General features: G+C 41.1%; 1 protein-coding gene across 2 annotated transcripts; it reads right to left on the bottom strand.

Moving 5' to 3' along the window:
• Positions 1–4,277: 4,277 nt before the first annotated feature.
• Positions 4,278–14,664, bottom strand: LOC100136211 (sodium-dependent phosphate transport protein 2B). Of its 2 annotated transcripts, none has more exons than XM_021599329.3 (13): positions 14,561–14,664; positions 13,679–13,728; positions 13,453–13,572; positions 13,155–13,283; positions 12,636–12,779; positions 12,431–12,542; positions 11,605–11,800; positions 11,256–11,351; positions 9,704–9,824; positions 8,034–8,201; positions 7,642–7,758; positions 7,378–7,502; positions 4,278–7,260 (listed from the first exon to the last, which is right to left on the bottom strand). In XM_021599329.3, exons 2-13 carry the CDS (start codon positions 13,722–13,724, stop codon positions 6,709–6,711), a joined length of 1,926 nt encoding a protein of 641 aa, XP_021455004.3. In that variant the 5' UTR covers positions 13,725–13,728; positions 14,561–14,664; the 3' UTR covers positions 4,278–6,708. The 2 variants fall into 2 exon arrangements, with proteins under 2 accessions (XP_021455004.3, XP_090087863.1); XM_090231737.1 differs by having other exon boundaries at positions 13,453–13,563; positions 14,561–14,639.
• Between the last annotated feature and the right edge of the window lie 4,351 nt (positions 14,665–19,015).

Raw genomic sequence — 19,015 nt, forward strand, 5'->3', positions numbered from 1 at the left:
CATTGTTAGTCTTGTCTCTTTAGCCAGAAACTGCTTTTTTAAAATTATTGATGAATATTGAATTGAATGACCTCTGAAGGTACATTTAAAGGTATCCCAAACAATGAGGGGATTTGCTGGACCTATATTATACTGGGAAAATGCAGTTATAAATTGTTTTGTCTTATTTAAAAATAAGTTGTCCTCCAGTAAACTTTGATAAAATGTCAAATATCCGCGTCCATGTGGAAAATCTATAAGAGTTATGTGAATGCCAATTAGATGAGGATCCAATCGCATTCTGTCTCCTATTAAAACTATTTTAACCTTTGATGCAAGTGAGAAAGAGACAAGAAATTAGTCAAGAAAACTAGCTTAATTAAGTCTCACCCATGTATATCTCACTAAGTCAAGTTTTTTTAGTCTCCAAATATCTACTATTTCTAATGTGTTCATAATATTTGTGATTTCCTTAAGGCCACGGTGATGATAGTTTGTAGAGTGATTACCTTTACGGTCCATTGAGGTACTTAACACTGTGTTATAGTCTCCTACCATAATGATTTGATAACTTGTTGCCTGTAAGTTCAATAAATTGGTATAAATGTTTTTGAAGACGTATGTATCATCCTGATTTGGACCATATAGATTAATGAGCCAAATCTCTTTTTTTCGTCCACTTTCATATTCAAAAGGATCTACGATCTATTAACATCATTGAAAAACACATCTTTGCATTTCCATAGCAATTGATGTTTCACATGATCATGAAAGATACCTTGCATTACTGTAGAGACGGCTTCACTACAGTACAAATGTATTCCATACAATATGTTATTATTCAGCAAATCCTCCAATTCTGCTATCTTTCCCTTGCTTGTTGTAAACATATATCAACTTGTAGACAAATACATAACAAAAGATAGACAAACAATAAACATATTAAATTATAAAACAGTTCTCGACAATAGAGAGAGAGGGAGAGAAGAGAAGAGAAAAGTGAGAAAGAGAGAGAGAGAGAAGAGAGCGAGATCAGGTGTGTGTGTGTGTGTGTGTGTGTGTATGTATACGTCCGTATTTGTAAGCGAGCATGTAATTGAGTATGTGTGTGTTCATATCCACTTCATAGTGTTCAGATATTTTTACAGTTCCCATACTTTCTTTTTTTCGTAACCTGAAGTCCCTGTAGAATTTAGTACAGCCATGGTGTTATGGAGCTGTCTCGGAATAGCTGTCCATCTATAAAGAGTTTGTCCAGAATGAGAAAGGCACGCTTACCCTTCTCCCTTTGTTGCCTTTGTACCGGATACAGTCTCTTACGACGTTCGTTTATCTTCCTTGGAAATTTGTAATTGAGCCCGAATTTGGTCCCTTTAAGCTCCCTTCCCCTGCTTTTGATCAGCTCCTTTTGTTGGTAGTGTTCAAATTTAGCAAATTTTGCGATAATCGTTCGGGGACCCTTGGTCTTGTCGCTATAAGCTCCAAGTCTGTGTACTCGGTGGAAAGCCACCTTGTTTACAGTCTCTATAGGAAGTTTCAAGGTGGATTGCATGAATTCTCTGATCGCGCCCTCTGGATTATTAGTTGCATCCTCAGGAATCCCAGAAAAAAAAATATTTTCACACATGCTACGACTTTGTATGTCTACTCCTTCATCACCCTGTTTTCCCTGAGTAGACAATCCATGTTGGAATCGTGGATTTTTACCTTGGCTGTGAGTGCCTTGCTTCTTAACACCCACTTGCCTGCTGCACCAATGTGTCGGAGGAAACACCATTTACCTGATGACTGAGGTCAGCCTGCAGGTGCCTGGCCTGCCATAAGGAGTCTCTAGAGTACACTGAGACAAATAAAGCACCCCAAGCCAAACCCTCCCCTAACCTGGACGACGCTGGGCCAATTACGGCCTGTTGTTTTACAGCTCAGGATCGAACTGAATCTGTAGTGACGCCTCTAGCACTGCGATGTAGTGCCTTAGGCAGCTGGGCCACTTGGGAGTCCCCCAAAGAAGAGCTACTACTAGAACAGATCTCTCCTTTCGGGGCCCCTCCTAAATGTCTGTCTGTCCAAGGCCGATCATATGGACTGGCTTATGCTGGTTAACTTATGGTGGTGGAAAATATACTCAATTGTCATACTTGAGTAAAAGTAAAAAGTAAATGCTATACATCAAATTCATTAAGCAAACCAGAAGGCACACTCCAACACTCAAGACTTAATTTACAAATGCAGTATTTCTGTTTATTGAGTCCACCAGATCAGAGACAGTAGAGATGACAATGTGTTATATTAATAGGTGTGTGAATTGGACCATATTGCTGTCCTGCCTGAGTATTCGAAATGCACATATTTTCTTTAGGAATGTAGTGGAGTAAAAGTTGTCAAAAATATAAATAGTCAAGTAAAGTGCAGATACCCCAAAAATCTACATAAGTAGTACTTCAACTGTAAAGTCTGGTGGAGGAGGAATATTGGTCTGCAACTTTTTTTCATGGTTCGCGCTAGGCCCCTTTGTTCCAATGATGGGTAATATTAGAGCTACAGCATACAATGACATACTAGACGATTCTGTTCTTCCAACTTTGTGGCAACAGTTTGGGGAAGGCCCTTTCCTGTTTCAGCATGACTATGCCCCTGTGCATAAAGCAAGGTCCATACAGAAATGGTTTGTCGAGATCGGTGTGGAAGAACTTGACTGGTCTGCGCAGATCCCTGACCTCAACCCTATTGAACACCTTTGGGATGAATTGAATTGGAACACCGACTGCGAGCCAGGTCTAATCGCCCAACATCAGTGATCGACTTCACTAATGCTCTTGTGGCTGAATTGAAGCAAGTCCATCCAACAATGTTCTAACATCTAGTGGAAAGCCTTCCCAGAAAAGTGGAGGCTGTTATAGCAGCAAAGGGGTGACCTACTCCATATTAATGCCCATGATTTTGGAATGAGATTATGAAATAGCAGGTGTCCACATACCTTTGGTCATGTATTGTATGTGTGTGAATGAGGCAGATATGATTGTGTTCTGTGAAACAAACTAATGCCCGACCATACTGTGATGAACATGTAGATACAGTACTTCACTGTTGCTCTCTGATTTTCAGATAAGGACATCGTGTTATGGTGACGTTAGAGCTGGTACTATGTTGGGTAATTTATAGGAACTAAACAGCAGTATAATTTCTAGTATTTCTCCCCTCCCCCCTTGGTACTTCATTGCCAACAAGCACTGTGACCAGAGTAATAAATGTGACATTTTGAATTGCTCTCAACCCTACACCTTGTAATAATATTTGTGTTTAGTCAAACCCTCTTAATATTCCCACGGGCAACCATTGTAACCAAAGATTGAGTTAATGCGTGGTCTAAGCTATGCATTAAACCATAGCCTGTAAACTGTCCTTTCATTAAAAAAATAGTAAATGTGATTGCCAAATTATTTCAAGATTATTGCTATTATTTGAAACAGCAGAGTATTTAACTCTTTATCCAATGTTATCACCAGTGCCAGAACTCTCAGAAATAAAAGTGTCAAAGAGCTCTATTCAGTCCCTATCAGTGTACAGCGTGATTGAAATTTAAAGGCAATGTTCCTGCATTCTCGGACACTGCATTCACGGTAAACGCTGCATATATCCTCAATGGGAAATGACCTTTACATTTCTATCACACAATTTGTAACGCTTAAGCGACTGAATAAAGCCCAAAGTCTCTGTTATCAACTCATTAGATACAGTATCAGCTACCCATTATAACAATTTTCCAATTCTGCAATGTGGTCTCAGAGCATTTTATATTATTCTGTAAGTAAATCCGAGACACTCCATTTAGTATGATATGTTATGTTTCGTATGGTACGTATACATTTTTTGGTCTATGAGACCAGTATGGATTATTATGTATTAATTATCTACCCCAAACTAGAAGGCAAAAGCCCACCTGACCTGTTTTTAGCGATAAACACATAGTCTGAAATTATAGATTGAATTGGTAACGTGCAAATGGCCTATTTGAGAAAACATAACAATGATAACCTTGTATTTGGTTTTCTGATCTGCTGCCATTTGTAGCAATTGATTTAGTAGTTAACTATAAAGTGCTATCACCATGAGTTACTCATGAAGTGCACCTTGGCTTGAGCACCATAATCAGGACTGGTCTCCCAGGTGAAATATCTATGGGTCAAAGGATGCAGGGCAAAGTCCTGCCCAGGTGGCTACTGTCTAAAAGCACATCAGATACATTTCACATATTATTATCAGTAGTACAGTACCAGTCAAAAGTTTGGACACACCTAATCATTCAGTGGTTCTTCTTTATTATGACTATTTTCTACATTGTAGAATAATAGTGAAGACATCAAAACTATGAAATAACACATATGGAATCATGTAGTAACTAAAAAAAGTCTTAAAAGTAGCCTTCTTCAATGTAGCCACCCTTTGCCTTGATGACAGCTTTGCACACTCTTGGCATTCTCTCAACCAGCTTCACCTGGAATACTGTTCCAACAGTTTTGAAGGAGTTCCCACATATGATGAGCACTTGTTGGCTGATTTTCTTTCACTCCAACTCATCTCAAATCATCTCAATTGGGCTGCTGTCAGGTGATTGTGGAGGACAGGTCATCTGATGCAGCACTCTGTAACTCCTTCTTGGTCAAATAGCCCTTACACTGCCTGTAGGTGTGTTGGGTCATTGTCCTGTTGAAAAACAAATGATAGTCCCATTAAGCCCAAACCAGATGGGATGGTGTATTGCTGCCGAATGTTGTGGTAGCCATGCTGGTTGAGTGTGCCTTGAATTATAAATACATCACTGTCAGTATCATCCAGCAAAGCATCCCCCACACCAACACACATCTTCCCTCATGCTTCACGGCGGGAACCTCACACGAGGAGATCATCCGTCTCACAAAGAACCAAAAATCTCAAATTTGGACTCATCAGACCAAAGGACAGATTTCCACTGGTCTAAGTCCATTGCTTGTGTTTTTTGGCCCAAGCAAGTCTCTTCTTCTAATTGGTGTCCTTTAGTAGTGGTTTCTTTGCAGCAATTCGACCATGAATGCCTGATTCATGCAGTCTCCTCTGAACAATTGATGTTGAGATGTGTCTGTTGCTTGAACTCCATTAAGCATTTATTTGGGCTGCAATTTCCGAGGCTGGTAACTCTAATGAACTTATCCTCTGCAGCAGAGGTAACTCTGGGTCTTTCTTTCCTGTGGCGGTCCTCATGAGAGCCAGTTTCATCACAGTGATTGATGGTTTATGCAACCGCACTTGAAGAAATGTTAAAAGTTCTTGAAATTATCCTTATTCAATGACCTTCATGTCTCAAAATAATCATGTCTTAAAGTTTTAGGGCCATCTCCTGTACACCACCCCACCTTGTCACAACACAACCGATTGGCTCAAACACATTAAGAAGGAAATAAATTCCACACAATAACTTTTAACAAGGCACACCTGTTAATTGAAATTCATTCCAGGTGACTACCTCATTGAGCTGGTTGAGAGAAGTGTGCAAAGCTGTTGTCAAGGTAAAGGGAGGCTACTTTGAAGAATCTCAAATATTAACTATATTTTGATTTGTTTAACACTTTTTTGGTTACTACGTGATTCCATATGTGTTATTTAATAGTTTTGATGTCTTCATTATGATTCTACAATGTGGAAAATAGTAAAAGTAAAGAAAAACCTTTGATTGAGTAGGTTTATCCAAACGTTTGATTGGTACTGTATATATTTATACAACCTCCCATAAACTAGCTACAGCAAAAGAGCACAACCCTCCAGGGGAGACCAATCTACTGTACCTTTAGCTTACATTTATGCGTTATCAATAACAGGGCAGCAGGTAACCTAGTGCTTATGAGCGTTGGGCCAGACACCGAAAGTTCTCTGGTTTGAATCCCTGAGCCAACTATAGAAACATCTGTTGATGTGCCCTTGAGTAAGGTACCTAACAGTAATTGCTCTTGTAAGTCGCTGTGGATAAGAGCAGCTGCTAAACGTAATGACCAGGTATTGAGTTGCATCCCCCCCACCCCTTTTGCTCTCGGAGCAACCTCAATTCGTCGGGACATGGACTCTACAAGGTGTCAAAGCGTCCACTAGGGATGCTGGCCCATGTTAACTCCAATGCTTCCCACAGTTGTGCCAAGTTTGCTGGGTGTGCTTTGGGTGGTGGACCATTCTTGCTACCCACGGCAAACTGTTGAGTGTGACTAACATAGTAGCGTTGCAGTTCTTGACACAAACCATTGTGCCTGGCACCTACTAGCATACCCCGTTCAAAGGCATTTGAATATTTTGTATTTCCCATTCACCCATGTCTCAATTGTCTCAAGGCTTCAAATCCTTCTTTAACCTGTCGACCTCCCCTTCATCTACACTGATTGTAGTGGACTTAACAAGTGATATTAATAAGAGATCATAACTTACACCTGGATTCACCTGGTCAGTCTATGTCATAAAGAGCAGGGGGGTAGGGGGTGCAATTCAATATTAGGGAGGTGTTCCTATTGTTTAGTATACTCAGTGTATATGCAGTGGACACTCACGTTTTGGTGATGTTTTCCTACAAGATGTGCAGGCTTACACCACATGATACAGTATCACCGAAACAGAGACTGGTTAACTCCATAAAGCCAAAGCAAACTTGGAGAATTACAAACATGTTACAAATAGGTTATATATGTCTTACAGATAGATATGTTAACTGTGTTAGAGCTGTGTGGCTTTCATAGTTTCCTTGGAGGTCTCTTGCGGCTCATCGTCTCTGGTTAGGACTGGGTTATCATATATCTCCAGACTCTTCTTCCTCTCCTGCAAACCCTTCTCTTCATCGTCAGTACTCTGGCAGCACTTGCAGCAGCAGCAGCAGCGAGCGCCGCAGAAGGCCATGCCTGACGTCACCACACGGTCCCAGGGGGCCATGGAGTGCAGGGGGCGGGGCAGGAAGTCCCAGTCACGCAGCCCGCTGGGCAGGTACTGAGGACAACGTGCCTGCATCAGGTTAACAACAATGATGAAGATGGCGAGGACAACGATGGGTACGGCCACCCCAACCAGGACTTGCCAGCCGGCCAGGGAGAGCCCCAGGATAGTCAGGGGCATGAGGAGGAAGCAGAGTAAGAGGTAGAGCGCTGCGAACCAACGGTACTTTGCTGTGCGGTTCCCCAGGGCTCTGGCCAAGCGGATGGGGATCCGAGTGAAGGGGATGGGGTACCACAGCAGAATCCCCGCTATGTTGAAGAAGAAATGGCACAGTGCAACCTGGAGAGGAGGAGATGCAAACAGGGTGAGTAAGACTTCAATAACACTGATGCATAGAGAGAGTGGACAGAGAGCAATATGAAACTGACATGAAAATAAACCATTACTACAACAAACCTGCAGTGAGTTGGCCAGTGTTTCTCCAGGAGCAGCCATAGCAGCAAGAATTGCAGTGGTAGTTGTGCCGATATTTGAGCCCAATGTCAGAGGATAAGCTCTCTCAAGGCTAATAACACCAATACCTGTTGGGTAATTGGGAGAACGATTACATGATACTGAAATAATACTTGAGTATGTGCTCTCTACATTAGTCAGTAGGTCTGGATGCAATTGGAGACAGCTAAAGGTAAGTGGATAGATAGAAGCTACAAAACTACTCACCAACAAGGGGAGTGATTGCAGAGGTGAAGACAGAGCTGCTCTGGACAATGAAGGTCATTCCTGCTCCGACCATGATGGCAATGTAACCAGTGACCCAGCCAAAGGGGAAAGGGAAGTCTGAACAGACAAGACACAGCAGGTTAAGCATTTGCTTGGCGACCACAGTGAACGTTAGGATTACTTTCAACATCAACATCAAAGTGACTGTATGGATCACAGCATAGTTGTACCTGATCTTGGTCCAGAGCACCTGAGGTGACCTTCAAGCTGCAGCGTGTCTGTACCAGTGTGGCTCATCAAACATCAAGATGTACCACTGCTGACTATCAAACAGGATGTATGTTCTACCAGCATTCTGAGTAGATTGAGAAGATAGCCAAATGTCTGCTCACCTGTGTTGAGCACCTTCTTGATGACCACAGCCACCTGTCCCTTAAGCATGGAGTTGAGCAGCTTGACAATGAGGATGAGGCAGGTACAGAGGATGAGCAGGGATAGGGCCAGCAGAATGAGGCCCACAGCCAGGTCAGGCAGGTTAGCAAAAACAAAGATATGGTTGCCTGCATGGGAAGATGCCAAATATTATTGAAGATTTAAATGGGACAAAGGGGTGATAACAATGAAAGATTAGAGAGAAGGTAATTCAACTTTAGTGAGATTAGAAAGACGGTAATAAATGTAGTGATTTTAGAGAGAAGGTCATACGATTAGTGAGAAGGTAATTTTTCGGTCCTGACATGACTTCCACAGTTTTTATGGAATAGATAGGAAGAATGGTAATCGCACTCCACACTGCCCTTTCTCACCTGGACAAAAGGAACACCTATGTGAGAATGCTGTTCATTGACTACAGCTCAGCGTTCAACACCACAGTGCCCATGAAGCTCATCACTAAGCTAAGGACTCTGGGACTAAACACCTCCCTCTGCAACTCTGCATCCTGACCGGTTGCATCACCGCCTGGTATGGCAACTGCTCTGCATCTACAGAAGGTAGTGTGAAGGCCCAATACATCACCGGGGCCAAGCTTCCTGCCATCCAGAACCTATATAATAGGCAGTCTCAGAGGAAAGCCCATAAAATTGTTATGGACTGTTATAGACTCTGCTAACGCACGGCAAGTGGTACCTGAGCACCATGTCTAGGACCAAGTGGCTCCTCAACAGCTTCTACGCCCAAGCCATAAGACTGCTGAACAATTCATAAAATCGCCACTGGACAATTTACATTGGCACCCCAGCCCCTCCCTTTTGTGCACTGCTGCTACTCACTGTTTGGTTGTTACCTATGCATAGTCATTTCGCCCCCACCTACATGTACAGATTACCTCAACTATCCTGTACTCCCGCACACGGACTCGGTACCCCCTGTATATAGTATCGTTATTGTTATACTTATATTGTTACTTTTTATTATTACTTTTTATTTTAGTCTACTTGGTAAATATTTTCTTCTTCTTCAACTTCACTGTTGGTTAAGGGCTTGTAAGTCAGCATTTCACATTAAAGTCTACAGTTGTTGTATTCGGTGCATGTGAAAAATAAAGTTTGATTTGATTAGTCAACAGGTTTTCCCCCCATAGCTTCTACACGTAGCCCTGACGTGTGGTGACCCAATGTAGGGGGTTACATTACAACAGGATTTGGTCCAAGTCATAATGAGAGCAGTGACCCTTTCCCTTGTTTTGATTGGCTGATTTCAGATCCAAGCGCACAGGTATTAATTTTGATTGGCTGTGTTAGACTTGGGAGCGCTGGCCCGTCATTTGGCCTTGGGCCACTCAGGTGCTTCAGCTGGCCAGGATGAATGGGCCTTTTGAGCAGGTGGAGAGGGTGGGGTAGGGTATTTGAGCAGGTAGAGGGGGTGAGATGAGGATATGTGCCGAGTCACTTTATAGACTGAATGGAAGTCATTGTCCTTGTATCATGTGGTCTTGTCTGGCAGTGGGGGGGGGGGGTTCTCAGGTTTCACAGAATTTTGGTTTAGCGTATCTGGCAATTCAAATTGCTCTGTAGAGACCTTTGTAGGGTCATGGGCTGTTCAGTGATTGTGCTGTACTTACATCTCTCTAGATTGATTGTTTCAGTGACATTTATCTGGGTCAATGTCTTGTTGCCTTCCACCCAACAGAGGGCACCGGTCGTGCAATTGGCATCTGAGGGAACTGTTATATTCACAAGAGTCTAAAACAGAAGAGAATAAAAACAAAGATGACGGTCCAGTGACCGCTCTAACAATGAAAATACACCTCCTCAGAGATGGAAGGCAGGCAGGAGCAGGCGCGATCTTGTGAGACCATTCTAGCTTATGAGAGGGCAGTTACGCATGTGAACAACAGACACAACTCCGATATAAAGTCGTTTTTTTTCAAGGTTGCTGAAATGCCGCAGGTGTCCACTTATATAAGTGTATTCGTAACAACCTAACCATTACGAAACGTGTATTTGATCAAATAAGCCTCACGTAGCAAATTAGCAATGACTTTTTCAACCCTCTCTCATTGATCTCCATACAAAAATTCCTTATTTTCATGGACAAATTTTGGACAGAGTAAACCCTCTCGCTTCGCCTCTCCCTCTCTGATAAAACACAAGCCAATACAGATAAAAGGCACAGTAATTATGGCTATCACTAAGTCATTAAAACCTATGGAAACAATGACCTTAATGACATCATGACTAGTAAAGAAGCAGAATTGTATTAAGAAAAGACCACCTTCATGATGACATGATATAGTATCAGTAAGGCACTGAAACTTATAAGTAGAATCACTCTGGCCAAACTTGAAGATCTATCAAACATTAACCCTGAGAAGAGAGCTTCTGAGATAGCACTCTCACGTATACTACAACGTTATCTTGTTTTTACTGTCGGAAAACTCGTAAATCATCAATCATCACAAACGTATAAAAATAGCCCCTTGTTTGACTTATCTGATTAGTAATTGCAGGTCAGTGGAGGCTGCTGAGGGGAGGACGACTCATTATAATGGCTGGAACCGAGCTTATGGAATGGCATGCATTTGATACCATTCCACTCCAGCCATTACCACGAGCCCGTCCTCCCCAATTAAGGTGCCACCAACCTCCTGTGTTGCTGGTGTGACAGGCAGTGTTAGGGAGTAGTGAACTACATGTAGTTCAACAAATAATTGAATTACATTTTGCAGTAGCTTGGTGGTAGTAGAACTATATTCAAATCTAGGTATTGTTTTCTGTAGATAATTACTTTATTGCCGTGTAACTAGCTACTGGAACTTACCACTACTTTTTTTGCTAAAAGAAAATAAAGTGAAGTACGCAATAATTTCCTTTCATTTTCGGCATCAAACCTCTCTAATTCTCACATGAAACATATCTTTGTGTTCAATAGGCTAAATTACACATTCTGTTATTATGACCCCAAAGTGATCTGTCCTGCAATTTGTAGAGATTTACATATAATAATTTGTCAATAAGTAATTTCCAAAGTACATTTACTTCAGCAAACTATATTTTTCATAAGGGTAGCTTTAATGTAGCGTAACTTCTTCCAGTGTGAAGTAATTGGCATCTCGGTAAAGTATATTTTCCCCAACACTGGTGACAGGGTCATCGTTAATCTAAACATCTTACCGTGATTTTCTCTGTTTTGCACCAGATTTTGATCAAACTCTTGTTTCTGGCTGCTGGGTCACCGGTGGCAATGTCACTGATTACATTTTTGTCCAGCTAGAGGAAAATAAAGGTTTCAGACTAGTTAAAGATGATTTAAAACCTACTAAACTTCTTCATCATCTCAAATGTAATATTAAACAGATATTTTATAAATGTTTCAGACATGTTTCAGGGTTGTATAGGTACTGTATCTTGCTAGCAATATAAATACATTCTAATAACTTTCACTTCTCATATTGCGTATTTTGCTTTATAAGGTGAAATTAGATTAATCACATGAATTGCGATGGTAAAACGCTGATCCTACCTCTATGATGGCATCGGTGAGAGGGTCGGTGATGACGTTGAGCAGGTCAGGGGCGTTGTTTCCCCCCTGGATGTTGAAGGAGTCGATGATGATCTTGGTGAGTTTGTACAGGACACCAGTAGCTGCCTCCAGAGGCAGCAGGATTAGCACAGACAGCCAGTTGAAGAAGTCATGCACTGTGGCACCAGCAAACGCCCTGGAAGAAATAACACTAGGTTACACAGCTCACAATTTACCAAGCTTGATATTTTATTTCCCAGAAATGTTGCTCATTACCAACCAGCAAATTACAGTGTTTCTTTTATGTTGCAAAATTGTGAAGTATACTTCTATCAATTGAGGCTGTTTAGAAACGTCTTGAGCTGACTGACAGTCATTTTGCTATGGCTGTATTCATCAATCGAGCAAGAAGACAATATTTTGAATAATGTAGTCATGTCCATATACAAATTTGATGATATCATAGTGAATTGACCTTCTTTATTACTTTACCCAAAATATCATGACATTAGTGATAGTCAAATTTGTCAAATTTGTGAATGTATAAATCAACATTTTGTCCATTTAAACAGCCTGTGTCCAATCCGCTGTGAAAAAAGTTTGAACTTCCACACAAAATTGCTTTACTTATTTTAGGTTTAAGGAAGTGTGTAGGTCACATTCTTTATCGTACAGCAATAAAATGTATATATTTATAGCTGCTCAATAAGAAGCCAATTAAATAAATCATTTAAATATATGATCAGTAACTACCAGTAAATATAATGCCTGAATTCAAGCACCTGTAGTGTTATGAATCTTTAGAAAGTGATTCAGTTAGATGTACCTGCGGAACTCATTTCTGTCCCCTGCCTGCATCATGGCCACAATGGTGTTGGTGACTGAGGTTCCAATGTTGGCTCCCATAATGACTGGCACTGCAGACTGGACCTCCAGCACTATGATAAAGATACAGAGTGTGTGTGTGTGTGTGTGTGTGTGTGTGTGTGTGTGTGTGTGTCATGTGTACTTGTATGTGTGTGTATACTCACATCCAGAAGACACCATGCTGACCACAATAGAGGAGGACGTGCTAGAACTCTGGACTAACAATGTGACCAGCACTCCAATCACCAGGCCAGCCACAGGGTTGGACAGCACCGCATTCTCCTGGAAGATGTCCCCAGCTGCCTTACCTATGCAGACACAGCTTAAAGGTAAGGCCAAATTCATCATGAAAACGTTCCATAAACACTTTCATGTCCATAAACATCCCATATTTAGATATTTTGTTATGGAATGACAGGACAATTGTAATTGAGAATAATAATTAGAGTATCATCAAATTAGTAGAGTTAAAACCTAAGAAGTGACAAATACAGTCGGTCCTTATCAGGACCTGGTTGAAAACAAACATACACTTTTATACTTTGATTTGATTTTGACTATATATTACATCATATGACTGGATTGGATTACGTGCATCAACAAAGATTCAGTAAGATATGAAACCATAATATTAATTTTGTCAACTCTGACAGAGAGAGAGAGAGAGCAGGGTTTAATGTTACCTCCAACTAGCTGGAAAGCAGAGCTCAGGACGTCTAGAGAGCAAACGAACATGTAGAGAAATCCAACCAGCAGAATGAACTTGACACTCGCAGTCAGAACCCGCAAAACCTTCCCTTTGGTATCCAACTCTGTTTCCAAAGAGAGAGATATGAGACTGAAAGAGGAACCAGATTTTGGTTGGTGTAGTCACACAGGTTCTCACTTAAAACATCTAAATGTTTATCTCAGTGAAGGGTAAAGAAGTGCACTTTGTTAGGAATAGGGTGCCATTTGAGAAACAACCATAATCTATCTCACCTGACCACTTGAGTCCATTGTCCTGCAGTTCAGGGAGGTTCCAGGGGTCATCCTCATACTTGTCCTCTGTAGAATATGCTGGCAGGACGACTGAGTCTTTGGGTGCCGTATCTGCATCATCTGTGGGATTAGGAGAATTGTGAGTGGATGTTGCCTCTGTGTGTGGTGCTGCCTGGTGATGAGGTGTGGATGTCATAGATAGTAAGGAGAACCAAACTGTACATACCAAGAGTGGGAGACGAGGTATCTCTGACTTCTGGACGAGGAGCCATTGCCCTACAGCAAATATGATGTATTTTACTTTGAGGTAAACCATGAAGAACATGTACTGTGGCAAACCATCAAAGTATATCGGAATAAGGCTAAACAGTTTTAACTTTAATTAATCTATTGTTATTAAAAATAAAATAAAAAAACACAGTCCTTTTTATATTGAATCCTCTATTAAAGAGTTCCTGAAATGTTTATTTGTTCATCCTCCAATGCATAGCCAAGCAATCTTGTGCCTGTCACAAGATGTTACAAAATAGGATAATTTCTCCTTTCAATTATGGTCAATTATTCCATGGGAATAACTCATTGTGATGTTGCTTTTCACGTCCACATCGATAACGTCCACAGAGACATACAAATATGACTGTCGGCTAGGGGCCTACTATCCTCAAGAAAACCACAAGAGAAGTGTAATCAGTAAAGCTCTCCAAGTCCTCCTTTTCCAAGGATCAAATTGAGTTCTCTCAAACAACAATAGGCTACAATAGTGGCATACTACTAGGCTAACTAATACAATGAATACCAATTATTCTAATAATAACAAAACAAGTTATTATCATCGTTATCTGGGCAACATTTGACAAAAAAAAGAAAGCAGGTAAAAACGGTCAAAAATAGCACCCTTGAGAACAAGCTCGGCCAGTCATTGGCACCAAACTGTGTGTGAAGCTGAGTGTCAACCAAAATAATACGCATTGAGGCTAAGAGCACATACAGCTAGCTATAGGTAACAATTCCTAACATATCTTTGTTTGTTGTGAATTAGTTTTTTATTGCTATATTACTTGAATTGTTCTTGTTTCTAATGTGGAGTATCGAGGGTAGTAATACGCACCTGAAGTGGAGGAGTTGGCTTTTGCAGCAGTCCTTATGAAAAGGGGAATTCACCTGAGCTACCTGGCTACCTGCAGAGGTCCTGCATGCTGCTTATATGGCGCTGGGGCGGGAAAACCTCAACCTGACTGTTCAAAGTCCGTAGCAAAAAGGGCTCTCTGACAGTAAGTGAGCTTACCTTAGCATCCACAGTGAATGTAGGCCAGGCAACATCAAATGATCAGTGTATGACGGAATATTACTACTCTGGCATGGGTTTTTAAAATGTTGTTTTCACTAGGTAAAAAGTAGGCTAATGACTGTCATAAACTGTTTGTTTTTTTGCTGGTTGAGAGTAGCCTCCGTCAATCTCAGGACAGGCCAAAAAGAAAAATAGCAAATTAACTAGGCCTAACCAAATAACCTTGATGATTTCAAAATGTTTTTGGCCTGTCTATTAGAATAAATAAGGCCAGTCTATTAGAATATTTGCACTTTGATTGAGAATAGACTAGGGTCGGCCTATTCAAATAACGGAAATGGTAGAAGTTTTCACAAATGCGTTGCAAATTTAATTCAAACCTTATACAGGTGTAGCCTATCCAGAATGTATTTTTTTTTTAAATCAGTTGAGGGGGTCAGTTGGCACATTTGTGCGTAATGTTCTCTATTTCTCTTCTGAATGGAGGAAAGCTGCTCTCTGGTGGTAGCTTGTGGAACGTCTATAGGCTACCTAGTGTCCAGTAAGAAGTCTGTGGGTTAAGCCAAATCATTAACGACTATTATAGAAAAGAACAACAGTATAATGTGTTGTGCCTAAGATCGACATAGGCCTACTTTATCATGTTTTCAACCACAGGTCCATAGGCAATACACTTTAATATATCATAGATAGGCCTATCATATAATTAATTTTTGTTATGGCTTAGCTTGTTCATGACTATAAGATAGACACTACTATCATGGTGACACTTATTATGGCTCTGACAGTATGTGACAGTGGAATAACCTGAATCATACAGGAGGGAAGGGTTTAACTGTCATTATCACATGGTTATAACAGTCTAACACAACTGAGGAGACATTATATTCTTACAATACCTCTTTATGGACAAATTGAATATATTATGCCATAGACTATGAATACAAGTTGGCTAATCAAATCTCTCTCTCTCTCTCTCTCTCTCTCTCTCTCTCTCTCTCTCTCTCTCTCTCTCTCACTCACTCACTCACTCACTCACTCACTCATTCACTCACTCACTCACTCACTCACTCACTCACTCACTCACTCACTCACTCACTCACTCACTCACTCACTCACTCACACTTACACACACAAACATTTGTTTTCCTATACTTGTGGGGACCAAATAATTGATTCCCATTCAAAATCCTATTTTCCCTAACCCCTAGCCCTTAACCAACCTTAACCCCTAACCCTAAATCTAACCATAACTCTTATTCTAACCATAATTGTAACCCTAACCCTAACCTCTGAGCCTATAATAGTCCTTGAGGGGATCGGTGAAGTGTTCCCACTTATCTAATGTTCATTGTTTTACCACCAGGATAGTAAAACTAAAACACACACACACACACACACACACACACACACACACACACACACACACACACACACACACACACACACACACACACACACACACATATACACACACGTACTCATCCACGCTCACATGCGCACACTTCGACCAATCTACTGTATCTTTATGATACAGATAACACAGCATATTACTTTTGAAAGTAAAGGAACAAATATTATTTTGTGTCTTGGTAAATGATTATACAGATATCATCATAATTCATTGTTATTCTTAGAGAGCAATAAAATGATGCCATAAAAATGGTGTGCCAGCATGTAAACAGGTTCATTGGGTTTGTGGAAAGGACACCAAACTATCATCTAAGAATTTGCATTTTGATCACCGAAAACCACCCACATTGGACTTAAGACTAGGGATATGAAAAGAGAACTGTAGCTACATTTTCCTGCCTGTTTAATTTAATTAAAATTAAAATAAACAAACACATATCAAATCAACATTCAATATATGTTATTTGATTGACATGTCATTAAGTAGCAGATGGTCCCTTGCATCAATTGTTGATTTTTGATGAAATCTAAGTAAAAATTGGAAAAACATTTGTTTATTACTGTATGTTGCAGAGAGGAAGGCTAGAATGTATTTATGATAAGGTATCCATCCATGTCCTTGTTTGTGCCATCATACACTTAGTATACAAAACATTAACACCTGCTCTTTCCATGACATTCCAGGGGAAAGCTATGATCCCTTATTGATGTCACTTGTTAAATCCACTCCAATCAGTGTAGATGAAGGGGAGGAGAACAGTTAAAGAAGGATGTTTAAGCCTTGAGACAATTAGGACATGGATTGTGTATGTGTGCCATTCAGAGGGTGAATGGGCAAGACAAAATATTTAAGTGCCTTTGAATGGGCTATGGTAGTAGGTCCCAGGTGCAGAGGTTTGTGTCAAGAACTGCAACGCTGCTGGGTTTTTAACGCTACACAGTTCCCCGTGTTTATCAAGAATGGTCCACCACTCAAAAGACATTCAGCCAACATGACACAAATGTGGGAAGCATTGGAGCCAACATGGGCCAGCATCCTTGTGGAACACTTTCCAAACTTTGTAGTGTCCATGCTTTGTAGAGTCCATACAAGTATAGTTCAGTTCAAGGCTACATGCCACACAATTCATTGGTGACTGATTTGTGATTAATGGCTATTGTAATTCCTAGCCACACAACCAGCCAACTCCCAATCAATTGAAAATGCTCAATCAAGGTTATTCCCAGTTGCTTTTGATAATGTTATTTTCTATATATAGTGTTAAATAGTAAAGACAATTGAAAATGTCTTAAATCATGGTAACAACTATTTTGACTCTAATAGCAAGCATTTTTGGTTGGACAGCATACCGTTATCTGTTTTGATCTGACATCTGAAATTGAATTAGCAAAACACAAGGTCATCTGCTGAAGCTTTTGCTGATGCTCTTGCCCCAAAATATTGTTCTGGCTTGATAAGTAACTTTAACATTTTAATGCTTGACTGTACAGTATCATAAGCAACGGCAACATTTACCTCCAAATCTTAGATTTACGGGGACGAAGCACAACAAATATTGCCTCAGACTTTCATATCTGTAGTCCGATGACATCATACAATGGCTAGGACAGTATCTAATGATCTTATCATGATGTCATGGTGATGCCCATTGCCCACTGATGAGAATGTCTTAAATAAATACAGCTTATCACAATAGTTTAATCACTATCTCACAGATTATTACTATTACTCCACAACGCAAATAATACAAACAGATACCGGTATGATAATTGCCCCTGGTAGGTTTGATAGTTTATCTTCCATTACAGGTGATTAGTGTTGCGGCGTTCACCTCCTATATATGCTCCTATGTGGGGAATAATGACCAGATATGCCTAATGTAAGTGTGACAGTTACCTTTGAGCTTGATTCGAATGAGGTTAAAATGACTCAATCAGTAAGACTTTCACTTTGTCAGTATCTTTTTTAAATGTACCTTCTATGTTAAGGTCTGGCACCGTCAGACTTATCCCACCCCAGATCCTGTTCTATCAAAAACGATAGTGTTTGAACTTTATTGGTTGCAAATGTATTTTTGACTACATGCAAGGTCAAGGATACACCTCTTAGTTTGATTATGACACAATTAAAGCTTTAAAGTGAAGTTGTAAGGACCGACGACAACGGAGATGAGAAGCAGGTAATGACAGAGGTGATTGAGTCCAGGTGAGTCCAATAATCGCTGATGCACGTGACGGGGAAAGGCAGGTGTGTGTAATGATGATTGTAAGAGTGCGCAATGCTGGGGAGCCTGGAGCCCTCAAGCGCCAGGGGGGAAGAGCGGGAGCAGGTGTGTACTGCACCCCCCCCTAGGGGCACCACTCGGCATCCCACCTGGGCGAGCCTGATGGGCCGTCCGAGGCACGGGTGCTGGACAAGCCGGCTGGGACTGAATCTCCAACGAACCGGCAGAGGCGTGAGCTGGCTTACGCGTCGGGCCCAGGACCCAACGTCAGCACTCCCTGATGCTTCGTAAGATGGCTTCTGCATTCTGTAATGCAGAAGCAGGTACGGGGAGTCAAACATTTAATCGGGAACAGACATAGAGCAAGACAGGAACAGTGTCAGCCTACGGGTAACCAAGGACATATGACAATTAATGCTGCAGCAGGGAACAGAACGGGGAACCAGACAGATATAGGGGAGGTAATGACAGAGGTGATTGAGTCCAGGTGAGTCCAATAATCGCTGATGCGCATGACGGAGGGAAGGCAGATGTGTGTGATGATGATGGCAGGAGTGCGGAATGCTGGGGAGCCTGGCGCCCTCAAGCGCCAGGGGGGAAGAGCGGGAGCAGGCGTGACACAAGTGGCAAGTTGTAT

The sequence above is a fragment of the Oncorhynchus mykiss genome, chromosome 4 (genome assembly GCF_057628025.1).
Source record: "Oncorhynchus mykiss isolate SJ-2025 chromosome 4, ASM5762802v1, whole genome shotgun sequence".
Lineage (NCBI taxonomy): Eukaryota > Metazoa > Chordata > Actinopteri > Salmoniformes > Salmonidae > Oncorhynchus > Oncorhynchus mykiss.

Coding starts and splice junctions, on each gene's coding strand:
- LOC100136211 (XM_021599329.3), bottom strand. CDS start 13,724: ATGGCTCCTCGTCCAGAAGTCAGAGATACCTCGTCTCCCACTCTTG. Junction 11,801..12,430: donor GACAGAAATGAGTTCCGCAG/GTACATCTAACT, acceptor TATTTCTTCCAG/GGCGTTTGCTGGTGCCACAG. Junction 9,825..11,255: donor GCAAAACAGAGAAAATCACG/GTAAGATGTTTA, acceptor CTTCTGTTTTAG/ACTCTTGTGAATATAACAGT.